Genomic DNA, 12599 nt, shown 5'->3' with positions numbered 1-12599 from the left:
TGGCTGCACCGTCTGTGTCACAAGGCAATCGGCCCGGCTGCTTCAACTTCGCAACCGGATGCTTGATTACTATGGAACGCTGCCTCTGGCTACATTGAGTGCAGCATATGGATTATCGTTTCGTTTCTCCTACTTTACATGCGTACAGCCTCTCTTCCAGTGCCTGGATTGCTGTTTCGAATGGGCTCTGGATTTGTGTCTCTGCAATACGGGGTCTCCTAACCCAGATTATGATCAACTGATGAGTCCCTTAGTTACTCATGAGTTAGAATGTTCTGGCATCGGGATAATGGCCTTTGCAGCGATGCATGGAGTCCTATGTAATTGGGACATATGTGCGGCGACACATGACTTCCTGGCACGCAGTTATGTTGAAAATGACCCGAGTTGTCCTCTGATGGTGCTAGAGGGTCAGGCTATCGAAAAACACGTATGTTCCTTTCCATTGCTGAATTGGATGGCTGAAATGTTCTCTGATGATAACAACAACTTCCTAATATAGGGGGTTGCAACAAACTGTGTCTATACGCTGGTTGGATTGAAGTGAAATTTTTTCTACTTCATAAACACGTACTGGACTCATGGTTTTTCGTTCCTTTTTTCTTTCTACACATTATTTGTGTTGGACACTATACAGCCCCTTTTTTGGTGGTTACTAATTCGGAATTTTACTCCCAATTATCCAGTTTGGCAAGTTTTGAACTTGGTTCTGTCTCACTTGCACTTGAACTCTGCGTTCCAAAATTGCCCCCCTTTTTGTGCGTGTTCCGATCAAGGGAGGGTGTAGTGAAGGCAGGGCCCTGCTTGCGCACATTGCTTTGTTAGCATAGGCTTATTAGAAGTTTGAACGCCATTTTGCCTTTTTTGCACACGACACACGTTTAACTGTTGTTGTAAGTTTGACTGCGTGAATATCTTCACATGAGAATGGCTTGTTTTCAACATCCCTAGACTTACATCGCGACCTTAGTCTGCGCAGTGAGTGCTGAACCCTCTAAGGTTATCATAACAATGTTAGCTGTTATTCGGGCTGATCGTCCCACGCTTAGACACAACATGCACGCAGCTTCAGCAAACTGAAATTTGTGCGCTTTTAATATTGCACTGCATGCATGATTTTTGGCACTCGGAGAAAATCAGTTTCCAGAGAGAGAGAGAGCTTTTGCAGATCCTGATGTGATTCACCTCTGCTGATCTTGGAGGTATGGAGTTCCCCATTCAAGCCTAAGAGACCTTCTGTATTATATAAAACATAGTTCCTAGCTAGGGAGGGTGGCATATAAGGCACTATAGGACCAATTTCCACTATCATTATAATAGGATTTCTCCTTTTGTGTATTATGGAATTGTAACAATGCTGATCGTATTATTTTTAATCATATGCCTGCTTGTGTTAGCAAAAATACTGCATCTTAGAGCACGTCGTTAAAATAAACATTTTAAACTTTTTTGTGTCTCTATTTACTCACGCTGTGGACTGGTATGAGAATAACAAACAAAAGAGTGTTCTTGATTCCCACCATTCATGAGAGTAACCTAAGTCGCAAGTTCTGGGTTGTCTAATCATTGGTACCTTTGCTATAGGACGAAGAGCTAATGTGACACTGATACTAGTCGGTTAGGGGTTCTACGTTTTTTGGTCCACCACAATTCACTGAGGTCCTGGGTCTCTGTGCACAGTTCTGTGTATGAGCAGAATCCCTGCAATAGTTTATTTTGGAACTATGGATATGCTATGTGCGCAGTAAGGGTAATAGAGGGCTCTGGGTTTCAGTCCATGCTTGGGTGAAACGATGGTTCCGCTCTCACTGTGACTCAGAGTAATTACGAGCATAACATGTAGAGTGTTTAGGAAACAATGGCAATGAAGGCAAGTAACAAGATCCAAGCCACAGGAACAAAGATATGAAGCAGCTCATAAGATTTAAGCTGCGTGTGCCTCAGAGCCCGAACTACGCCCCTCTCCTGTTAAGTGTACCCAGAGGTGTTCGAGTCAGTCGAATTTTTTCTGTGATGTTCCGCAAACATTTCTAGTTACAGGCTTGTTGAAGAAAGTTTAAATACAGAACAAGGTCCCAATAACCAATTTGTATTGTTTCAAAGTAATCTTAAGGCATGGAAATACATTTTAGATTTTGCACCTCTGTTCCGGGTTCAAAATCAGGCAGCATCCCAAGAGCCATTTTATTTGCTTTCGCGTGATTTGCATCACCGGAGTTCCGCACACAGGAACAGTGTGGGTGGTACAGGGATGTGGAGAGCTAGAAGGCACGTAATCGGGTCACTGCTTGGTAAACTGGCATGTTCAGCATTTAGGCGAAAATGGCCATGAAGGCAAATAAGCGCCAAATAGAGACAACAAAGTTAAGTTGCTAATTTGAATCCGGCAAACAATTCGACATGCAGCAAATCCATACATCGTTCTTTAACTTGGCCCTGCTGCCCAATTAACTGGTGGCGGGAATGGAAGAGAGCAGAGCTGATGTTTAGGTTATTTCCAGTTGTATCCCTGTCCAAATAGAGGGGCGTTGAGATGAATGCTGCTAGTTGTTTACCCTAGTTTACTGTTTCAAAAGGGCGCGTGATAACTCTGCCTTGATGTTTTTGGCTCATTTTGCGCCTGAATCAACCTGAGCATCATCACCTAGTGTTAGAAATATGCAGCCATGTCGGCATAGCACGAGGGAAAGTCTGCCTGGAGCCTCCAGCTTTCTTAGCCAACACAGTGAATTCAATAAAAAACCTCAGCATGTTTCAATTATTGCAAATACAGGTACAAACGAGGCTGCGGGCACTATACACAGGAGAGATGATTTAGCAGTTGGCCTGTCCGTAGGCAAGAGTAGAGGGAGTTAAGCTGGGAAATCAAAGGTCTTAGGCAGAGGCCGGCAATGCGGATGTACAGAGCAGATCGAGCAGCGAGGTTGGAGTTACAGCCTGCAGTAGTAAGGAGTAGTCAGGGGAGTAAGATGTGAAAAGCTGCCTTGAAGGGGCTTCAGTCAGGAAGCACCGGAGTTAAGCACTGCAAGAATTAGGAAAGAACATAGTTATACTAAAAGTCTTCAAGCTTGCCAACAGGCTTGGCCTGATATATGGTTGGGGGCAGGATAATACCTTACCCATTACCAGCCCCACCAGTTCCCTGCTCGCGGCCTCCACAATTTCAGGCAAAGGTAAAAGTCAGGAGAACCCCAGCGTTTATTCTCCTGGTCGCCCCCAAGGAAGCCAACGCTCCCCCGAGCAGGGGGTTAGTTGGCGAGCGGCCGGGAGGGGGGGGGGTGTTAAATAAGGGCGCAAGGCCCTGAGTAAAACACAACCCCCCCTCTGCCAGAGGAAGAAAGAATCCCATCCACCCCCACCAAAGGACGCGGGCGTCGCAGCCGCAAAAGTAGAGGTGAGGTGGAAGAAACCCAAGAAAGATTTACAGGAGGAGGAGCTTGGCGGGCATCCGAGATGGCCGCGTGAGCACAGCGCTCCCCGGACCCCCGCCGCTCCCGGCATAATATCCTGCATGAATCCTGATTTTTCGCGAGGATTTGTATAGAGGACGTTGGGCTGATCTACCTGGACCTTTCAGAAATTCATTTTGACCCCGGGTGCCTGAGTTATGGTGAATTGAACTTTTGGGCTCCGCCCTTGAGGTGCGCCCGGGACTGGGTGAGGTTCGGTGGCCGTCTTGGAGTTGAACAACAACGGCAGGGGAATTGGACTTGTGGGTCCCCTTCTTAAGTTTCGGTTTCGATTCTGCCTCTGACTGGGACATCGGCGAGAGGGTCGGGCCAGAGCTGGTTCCAGGACGCGAGTCGGCTGTCGGGCCTTTGGCTGGACTGTTCTCCTATCTGGCTGCCTCTATTCTGGTGATACTCTTGTTACGGTCCTTTGGTCCCGAGGCCTCCATTTCTGGTGCCCGGTCCGTTGACCCTGGTGACTCTCCCTGTGACGCATCTCCAAAATGGCGGGCAGAGGGGACCGGGAGACGCGCAAGACGAAGACACCTCTGCGCGGGGGTCCGGTCCAATCCAACGTTATGGACCGTTATACCCATTCTAAGGGGTCCCCCGGAGCTGCCCTGCCCGGTCTTAGTGCATCTGACCACGTCGTGGATGCGTCGACGGAGCCTTCCTTACAGGACATCATGGGCGCCATTTCGGGTATGAGGGAGTCAATAGACCAACAATACGAAACCTTGACCCACAAAATTGACACCGTGGCAATCGATTTGAATCTAATCCGAGCCGATCTCTCCAAAACGAACGAAAAAGTGAAGTCGTTGGATATCAAATCCTCCAGTCTCACGGCGGACGTCTCTGAGGTACAGACGGAGATTGGCAATCTCCGTAGGGTGAACGATTTCATGACCCGGCGCTTGGAAGATTTTGAGAACAGGGCACGTCGCTGTAATGTTCGCGTGGTTGGTGTCCCGGAGAACCCAGAACCCCACTCGGTTGATCTCCTGGTTGAAGACCTCATCCAGAACCACCTTTCTCCGTCTGGCCTTAGTAAATTCTTCACAGTGGAGCGTGCACATCGTGTTCCGGGGGGCCAGGGTAAGCCAGGCGCCCCGCCGAGACCTATTGTTGCCAAGCTTTTCCACTATAGAGATCGGGACGCTATCCTGCAGGCGTCGCGGGTGAAGGGCCCGGTGGCCTTTGAGAATGCCACGGTGAACTTTTATCCGGACTTTTCCCAACAGGTCCAGAAGCAACGGATGGGATTTCGTGGTGTCAAGAAGCGTCTTAGGGACATGGGGATGCGCTACGCTATGCTCTTTCCGACTAGGCTGCGGGTTGAGTATAATGACCGGACCTTCTTCTTTGATCGGCCGGATGCTGTGAATGACTGGCTGGACACCTTGCCTAGCCGACCTCCTGAGACTGAGTCCGATGCCCACCCGGGCGGTGCTGAAGGTGGTGTAGAGAGCTGAACATTTCATCTATGCCGGATGCCTTGTTTTGAGTAACTCTTCCAGGAATGTGTGCCTTTGTTCCTCTACCGCTTATGTGATTTGATGTATGTTCCTTTTCTCGTCATTGGTCTTGATCGGGTGGCGGGTGGGACAGAGCCTTTCCTCCTCCGGGGTCTTTGTGTAGAATAGGGGTTCTTGGGCGACAGGCACACTGCAGGTTGGGGTGGCTTTTTAGCTTTTTGCAGGGGTGCAGGGTGGGGGGTGTTTTCTTGTTATTTTGGGGGTGGGTGGTTGGGAAGTTCGTTGTTTGTGTGTTTTGTTTTCGAGGCGACCTTATCCTGTATTTGAAGATGTTTCTGGTGTCATGCTCATTGGTGGGGGTTTTTGGCTTTGGTGGGTGGGATGGGGGGTAGCGGGTTGAGATTTGTTTCGTGGAACGTTAACGGTCTGGGAAATCGTATCAAAAGAAGTGTGGTGTTGAAATGTATACGACGTTTATCTCCTGATGTTGTTTTCCTGCAGGAGACTCATTTGGTAGGCAATGTTTGTCATGCAATGAATAGGTGGGGCTATCGCCTCGTAGCACATTCTGGGTTTACCTCGGGTTCTAGGGGCGTGGGTATCCTTGTTCGGGCTTCCCTCCCCCTAGCTATTGATGATGTGATTCAGGATGATCGGGGGCGATATGCTGTCCTTGTGGGTCGCTATGAGGGTCGTGCCATCTCCTTATTTACTGTTTATGTGCCCCCCGGCTTGCAGACTTCTACCTTTTCAGATTTGGGCCGCGTATTGTTGGACCTCCCTGATAGTACTCTCTTTTTGGCTGGTGATTTTAATTCGGTGTTCTCCGGTCTTCACGATCGCCACCCCCCTAGAGATACTCCTGCGGCCCAACGGTGGTTGGGTGGATTTTTGGATACCTTTGGCTTGGTGGATTGCTGGAGGCTTTTGCATCCTACTCAGCTTCAATACACTTTTCATTCGGGGGCCCATGGGAGTCTGTCCAGGCTGGATTATTTCCTGATGCCGGCGGCTCAGTCGCCGGCGGTTCGTGAGATTGTACACCTACCCAGGGGTATTTCTGACCACTCTCCGCTCTGGCTTCGTTTTGAGGTTGGAGTGGAGGCGGTGGGCAGAGTAGCTCCCATCAATCCGTGGTACCTTACCTCCCCCGAGACCCGCAGCCTTTTGCTTAAGTCTTTGGACGCGTATTTTCTGGATAATGAGGGGTCGGTCTCCTCAGCTGTGTCCCTATGGGAAGCCTTTAAGACGGTGATTCGTGGGCAGGCCCTCTCCCTTATTGTTGAAGCTAAGCGGGCGAGGAATAGGGAGGTGGTGGACCTTGAGGGAGAGATTTCCGCATTGGAGGATGCTTTGGAATCTGGTGTCACGTCTGCGAAACTCCACGCCCTGGGTCTGAAACAATTTGCATATAAATCTGTGGTCACGGATGCTGCTAAAGTGATGTTTCGGGAGCAACAGGGTCGTTTGTATGATGTGGGCGACAAAGCGGGTAAATTGCTGGCATGGCTGGATAAGAAGGAGAGAGCTAATCGTGTGGTACCCGTGATTCAGTCTTCGAGTGGTGTGAGTGTGACGGACCCGATTGGCATAGATGACCGTTTTGCTGAGTACTTCCGTGTGGTGTATACCCCTGTGTCTGTGAGAGATGTGGCTGACTCTCGCCTTCTATTGCGTGATATAGCTCTGCCCAGTGTCACTGATTTGGATCGTGTAGCGTTGGACTCCCCCTTTACGGTTGATGAGATAGCCACTGCCATCCGTTCACTCCGTTCGGGCAAGGCATTGGGCCCGAACGGGTTGCCAATTGAACTATACAAGTTACGTCCCGACAGAGTGGCGCCATATCTTCGCGCTATGTTTCTGGAGTCCCGGGAACGGGGTGTTCTTCCTTATGATCAGCGACTGGCCACGATAGTTGTCATCCCCAAGGATGGCAAACCGCGAGACCTTTGTTCATCCTATAGGCCCATATCCCTCCTAAATGTTGAACCCAAGGTGTTGGCTAAACTCCTGCCGTCCCGCCTCCTGACGGTCATTAGTGACTTGGTCCATCCAGATCAATCCGGATTTATCCCGCATCGCAACACGGCTCTGAACCTGCGTCGTCTCCACGGCGCGATTGCGAGGGCGGGGCTTTTGACGGAGCCGGCCATTTTGGCGTCGTTGGATGCCTCAATGGCTTTTGACACTGTGGAGTGGCCTTATCTTTGGGCGGCTCTTGAGAAATTTGGTTTCGGGCCTGAGTTTATTGGTTGGATCAAGTTATTATATGCGGAACCTCTGGCACAAGTAGTGGTAAATGGTAGAGTTTCGGCCCCTTTCACCCTTGGTAGGGGTACCCGTCAGGGATGCCCCTTGTCTCCGTTGCTTTTTGCGCTCGCCTTGGAACCATTGGCTGCTTGGCTTCGGTGGGAGCCTTCGCTCAAGGGGATTCGCTGGTCTCCGGACTTTGAGGACCGCGTTTCGCTTTATGCGGACGACATTCTTTTATATCTCACGTCCCCGCGTAAATCTCTGACAGTTTTGTTTGACGTTCTCACTTCCTTTGGTGCCAACTCGGGCCTCGTTATTAACTGGGCCAAGTCCTGCGTGTATGTTCTTTCGGGTGTTTTACCCCCCCTGCCGAGCAGACTTCCCATCCAGGTGGTCCAGTCTGGCTTCAAATATTTAGGGATTTTTATTACGTTGGACTCCTCGCTCCGATTTGAGCGTAACCTCCTCCCCCCGTTGCTTCGATTGCGACTGGACGTGGCCCGCTGGCGTAAGCTTCCTTTGTCTCCTCTGGGCAGGGCGGCCCTGTTTAAAATGATGTCCTTGCCGCGGTTCCTCTACGCGCTCCAGAACTCCTATGACGCTATCCCCAAGACCTATTTCCGGGAGATCGAGAGTCTTCAAAGGCAATTGATTTGGGACGGGCATCCACGTATTGCCCTCGCGAAACTCACCATCCCTTGGTACGACGGGGGCATGGCGCTCCCTGATATCAAGCGATATTATTGGGCTTCCCAGCTATCTGCTATTAATCACGTGATGTTTTCACCGGGTCGAAATCCTGCATTCGAGATGGATAGACTCCAGCTGCCAGGTGGGGACTTTAATAGAGCGCTTTATTCCCGATCAGCCGGGCGCCATCTTGTGGGCCCGTCCAGGAGTGCAGTCACTGTGTGGCGAGCCGCGAATGTGAGTTTGGGATGGGAGGATCGAATGACGTTGGCGACGCCGCTTTATGCCTCGGAGCGTTTGGGGTGTCTCTGGTCTACTAAGGGCTTCGACCGCTGGGATATGATTGGTATAAGTAAGGTGGGTGATGTATGTTCGAAAGGTAGTGTGAAATCGTTCCAGGCCCTCCAGGAGGAGTTTGGTTTGAATGGTAGGGAATTTTTTCGTTATCTGCAGGTCCGGCACGCCCTCGCCTCAGTCTTGACGCCTGATGTGGCCCTGCCCGAGTCTTCCCCCCTCGAAGATCGTGTCCTTGATGGGCACCTGCCTGATAGCACTATTTCCCTGATCTATAAGAAGCTGATCAATAATCGGGCGGACTTATTGGTCCGACTTCAGGAGGCTTGGGTCGGCGATGGGTTGGAACTGGACGACGAGGATTGGCAGTCGGCACTCTCTTCTCCCAAGGAGGTGGCCATTCCTGCCCGTCTCCGTTTGGTCCAACTTAAAATCCTTCATCGAGTGTATGTCACTGGTCCGCGTCTGATAACGATGGGCTTTTCTTTGGATGGGTTATGTAAGCGTGGTTGTGGCTTGAGTGCTACTTTTTTACACATTCTTTGGGAATGCCCGGTTGTGGTAGCTTATTGGACTGCTGTGCTTGAGGTGATGACTGATGTGACTGGTGTTGCCCTGCGGCCTGAGCCTCGACGATGTCTGTTGAATGTGTGGGAGCCCACTGACTATTCTGTGGCCCAGACCAGGTGGGCTACCTTGGGCTACATGACTGCGAAACGTGATATTGCACAACTCTGGGGCGCATCCAGGCCCCCTGAGGTCTCGAAATGGGAGGACAACATGGACTGGTCCATGTTTCGGGAGAAGACGGTTTATGTGGCCAGGGGCAGACCCAGGGCGTGGACGAGGATTTGGGGCCAGTGGAATGCATATCGCGGGGATATCTGCACACCTCCCCTTGTGGGCACTACTGATGTTGTCCTATCTCCCTAGGCGAGCGTTCCCGGAACCCTTTCATACTGTTCTTTGAATTTCCGATTCTCCCCGCTGCTCCCCCCCCCCACCCCCCCCCGACCTTGTTGGAGCCTCAGGGCTCTTGGTAGGTTCTCCTGACTGTAGACCATCCCCTCCGTTCTTTGGGCTGACCTTGATTACCGTGCATTCGCCTTTTTAGTGTTTGTTTTTCTTTTTGTATAAATAAAAATTCAATATGCTCTGTGACATGTTGGGAGTAACGCTTTATGCTGGATTTGTGCCTGACCACGGGTGTACACTTCTGATTTGTGCCTTGTGCCTTATTATTAGCGGCCAGCCCGTGAGGTTGTAGGCCCATTCTTGTACTTTTCTATGCTTGCTCAAATAAAGGTTTTTGAACAAAAAAAAAAAAGAAAGATTTACAAAAGAGAGAAAAATTACTAGAGGTAGATGGAAGGCTCACACAGTGTCCTTGGGATGCCTCACAGCAGGGGTACTGAGGGAGCGAAATGACAGGACACAGTCAGAGTAGATGAAATGCTCACATAAGGGGCCTTGGGGATGCCACATGGCAGGGGCCCTGGGGAGCACGGGAGGGGCCAACAAAGGGTCCAGGGCAAGCGGAACGGCACTTGCAGCCCGGCAGGTCCTGACGGACAACCACTAAATTCTGTAGCAAGTTGAAGCTGGAACCACAGACACAGAAGCCCGGACAAAGGGGCGCCCACAAAATATACTGTCTGGGAGCACATGACGACAAGAAATGTACAAAGACAATTACAAAGACAATAAAAGTATGCGATAACATGGATGTTGACAAAAGGCCAATGAAACTGCGAAATGTACAACCATATTATGTTTGAATAAACTGAGACCTTTCACTGTACCAAATCACGTTGTCAGTAGTGTAATTGAAAGGTAAAGAGATGCAGATAAGTGGGCAGGGGGAGAGGGGGAGACTCGCCCCTGGGAGGGGTTTGAAGTTGGGGAACCAGGTTTGAGTCTGGCGTGAGTTTCAAACATCCTGTGCTTCTGGGCAAATCACTAACCCCCAGATGCATCAAGAACCCATTTTGCTATTCCTTAATAGCGAAAAATAACGATTCGCTATTAAGGAATAGCAAAATGCAATGCATGAAGAAATCACACAAAAAATAGCGATTCTTAAAATTCCTTAATTGCGAGTCGCAATTAAGGAATACCTCCCCATTCATTCCTATGGGCCTAGAGGCCCATAGGAATGAATGGAAAGACATTCTCAATTTGCGAATCGCAATTAGCGAATTGCAAATTGAGAATGCAATTTCAAGGGTGCAGGGGTGTCCAAAGGACACCCTGTTGCACCCTTGAAATTGATCTGTGCACATATGTTGCGCACACACATGCCCTTGGGGCATGTGTGTGCGCAACATGAAACTTTAAAAAATGCACTTTAGTGCATTTTTCAAAGTTTTTGCAAATTACCATGAAGTTCAACTTCATGGTAATTTGCGATCCCTATTAGCGAAATCGCTATTTTTTAAACTTTAATGCATTGCATTTAAGGAATCTAAATTTGAGATTCCTTAAATGCAAGTAATCGCAATTTTGCGATTTCTTAATTTGCGATTTTTGCATTTGGGATGATGCATCCCAAATGCAAAAATACTGGTCGCATGCGTGCGGATTTTACCTTGATGCATCTATGCCTTAATCTCCCCGTGACTAACAAAATGAATGTGTTCGTCTGTAATGCAACTTATGCTCATGTAAAGAACTCTGATACCTTGGGGTCGAGTTCGCGATATGTAAAACTGCAACAACAAAAAAAAAGAAATACTGTGCACAGGTAACTGTATTCACTGAAGCTGCGGCCAAAGTTAATGGCGCCTCAGACTACTCTGAATCTTAAGCTTTCCCTTCGCAGAAACTCCTATCTTGCAGCATAACATAAGAGCAGAGCTAGCGTTAGAACAACGGAGGGTACACCTGCATTTATTACCCTCTCTCTAAAAACACAGATACAGATGGATTCAAAGATTAGGGAAAAAATTCAAACAAAAGTAGCTGTGTTTAAAATGTGTAATTCAAATGGCGTGGAGGATTAGTAAATGGGTCTGGGAAACATTTGGAGGTGCACAAAGATCTGTGGGTGAGAGTTGATTGTTTTGTCAATACAAAAAAATTAGCATTTTACAAACGTGTAAGTACTGAGGCTGCCAACTAGCTAAATATCGCCAGCTGTAGTTCGATAAATGAAACTTTTATTTAACTACTTACACTGTGGAAATGTCCAGTGAGGAAAATATACATTCTATGGTTCAAAATATTTGATCGACAAAAATGTACTCTATAAACCAAGCCTCCATCCACGTCAATACATACCATTACTCTCTTCTGTTAGTATGTGGATTTACGACTTCACGTTTTTTTCAACCGTTCTCACAGTAAAAGAGATAATTACCTGTTCTTTGCTTGGGAAGTAGCGAAGAAAAAATCCCAAAAGTGCACCAGCCGCTACCCCGACTACAACTTCCAGCACTCCTCGAATAATGTTGTTAAGCGTGGAACCTAAACGTATCAAAAAGGCAAATTAAGTGAGCGACCTGGGGTAGTTTAAGTGCAGGCACGAGCAAACAAAGCACCTCTGTTGAACTTGTTCTTTTCTTACATATGTTAATGGGCAGGCTCTTATTGCGTATATACATGAATTACAGGCACATTGCTGTAATGTGGCCCTTTAAAGGACATTAGAATGTCCGGGAATTCCTTTGTTGGCATGGGAGCAGTGACGTTCCAACCATTGGCAGTTGTGAGGAACTGGCAAATATGTACATGGTGGCATCTACATACTTGCAGCTGAGAGGTTTTGAGTGGGGTGGCTGGCGGGACAGCATAATACAGTTCTATCTTCTCCAGGAGTGGCCCGTACAGGTAAGAGCGGCAGGACGGTGGAGTAGGGGTGAGTCGACCGACAACGACGAGGTAAAATAAAAAAAATAAAAAGAAAAACACTTACCTTGTGATCGCCGCATCGCACTCGGCAACGTGGTGAGCGCAAGGTAAGTGTTTTTTTTATTTTATTTTACCTCGTCGTTGTCTGTCTACTCACCCCCACCCCTCCCCACCGCTCTTACCAGCACAGTGCGCTCCTGATTCTTCTCATGCAAAAGCCAATGAGTTTAGCTTGCAGTCTGAACATATGCCTGTAATAATCAGCGTGGCACTATTACACCATGCATAAGAAATTGTAGGCACTACTTCCTATCACGATAAAAGTCTTGATGTCAGTGGTGCAGTGAGTAACCACATTACCATTTTCGGTATACCCTGCCCTGGTTAACGGATAAGAGTGGTGCCCGGCAAAAGACAGTTAAAGCTCTCTCTAGCCAGACATTGAAAATGAGCCCAAATCAGACCTGTGGAATGAAAATAATAAATTAAGAGTCATATTGATGAAGAAAGTCATAAGTTATGGCAATGTCTATTCATGGACAGAATTTACGACTCAATTTGTGATTAGTAAAATCCCTCACCG

At 48.5% G+C, this 12599-nt stretch overlaps 1 protein-coding gene across 1 annotated transcript in view; it reads right to left on the bottom strand.

The window, feature by feature from the left end:
• The window catches only part of LOC144818546 (sodium/hydrogen exchanger 9B2-like), a 416602-nt gene that overhangs the window by 86645 nt on the left and 317358 nt on the right, over positions 1–12599 (bottom strand). Inside the window, exon 8 of the mRNA XM_078676068.1 lies at positions 11526–11632. Within this exon, the coding sequence (XP_078532194.1) occupies positions 11526–11632 (107 nt within the window). The remainder of the gene's footprint in view (positions 1–11525; positions 11633–12599) is intronic.

The sequence above is a fragment of the Lissotriton helveticus genome, chromosome 2_1, assembly GCF_964261635.1.
Source record: "Lissotriton helveticus chromosome 2_1, aLisHel1.1, whole genome shotgun sequence".
In the NCBI taxonomy this organism is placed as follows: Eukaryota; Metazoa; Chordata; class Amphibia; order Caudata; family Salamandridae; genus Lissotriton; species Lissotriton helveticus.
Note: the sequence above shows the minus strand (reverse complement) of the source record. Positions and strands in the feature narration are given on the sequence as shown.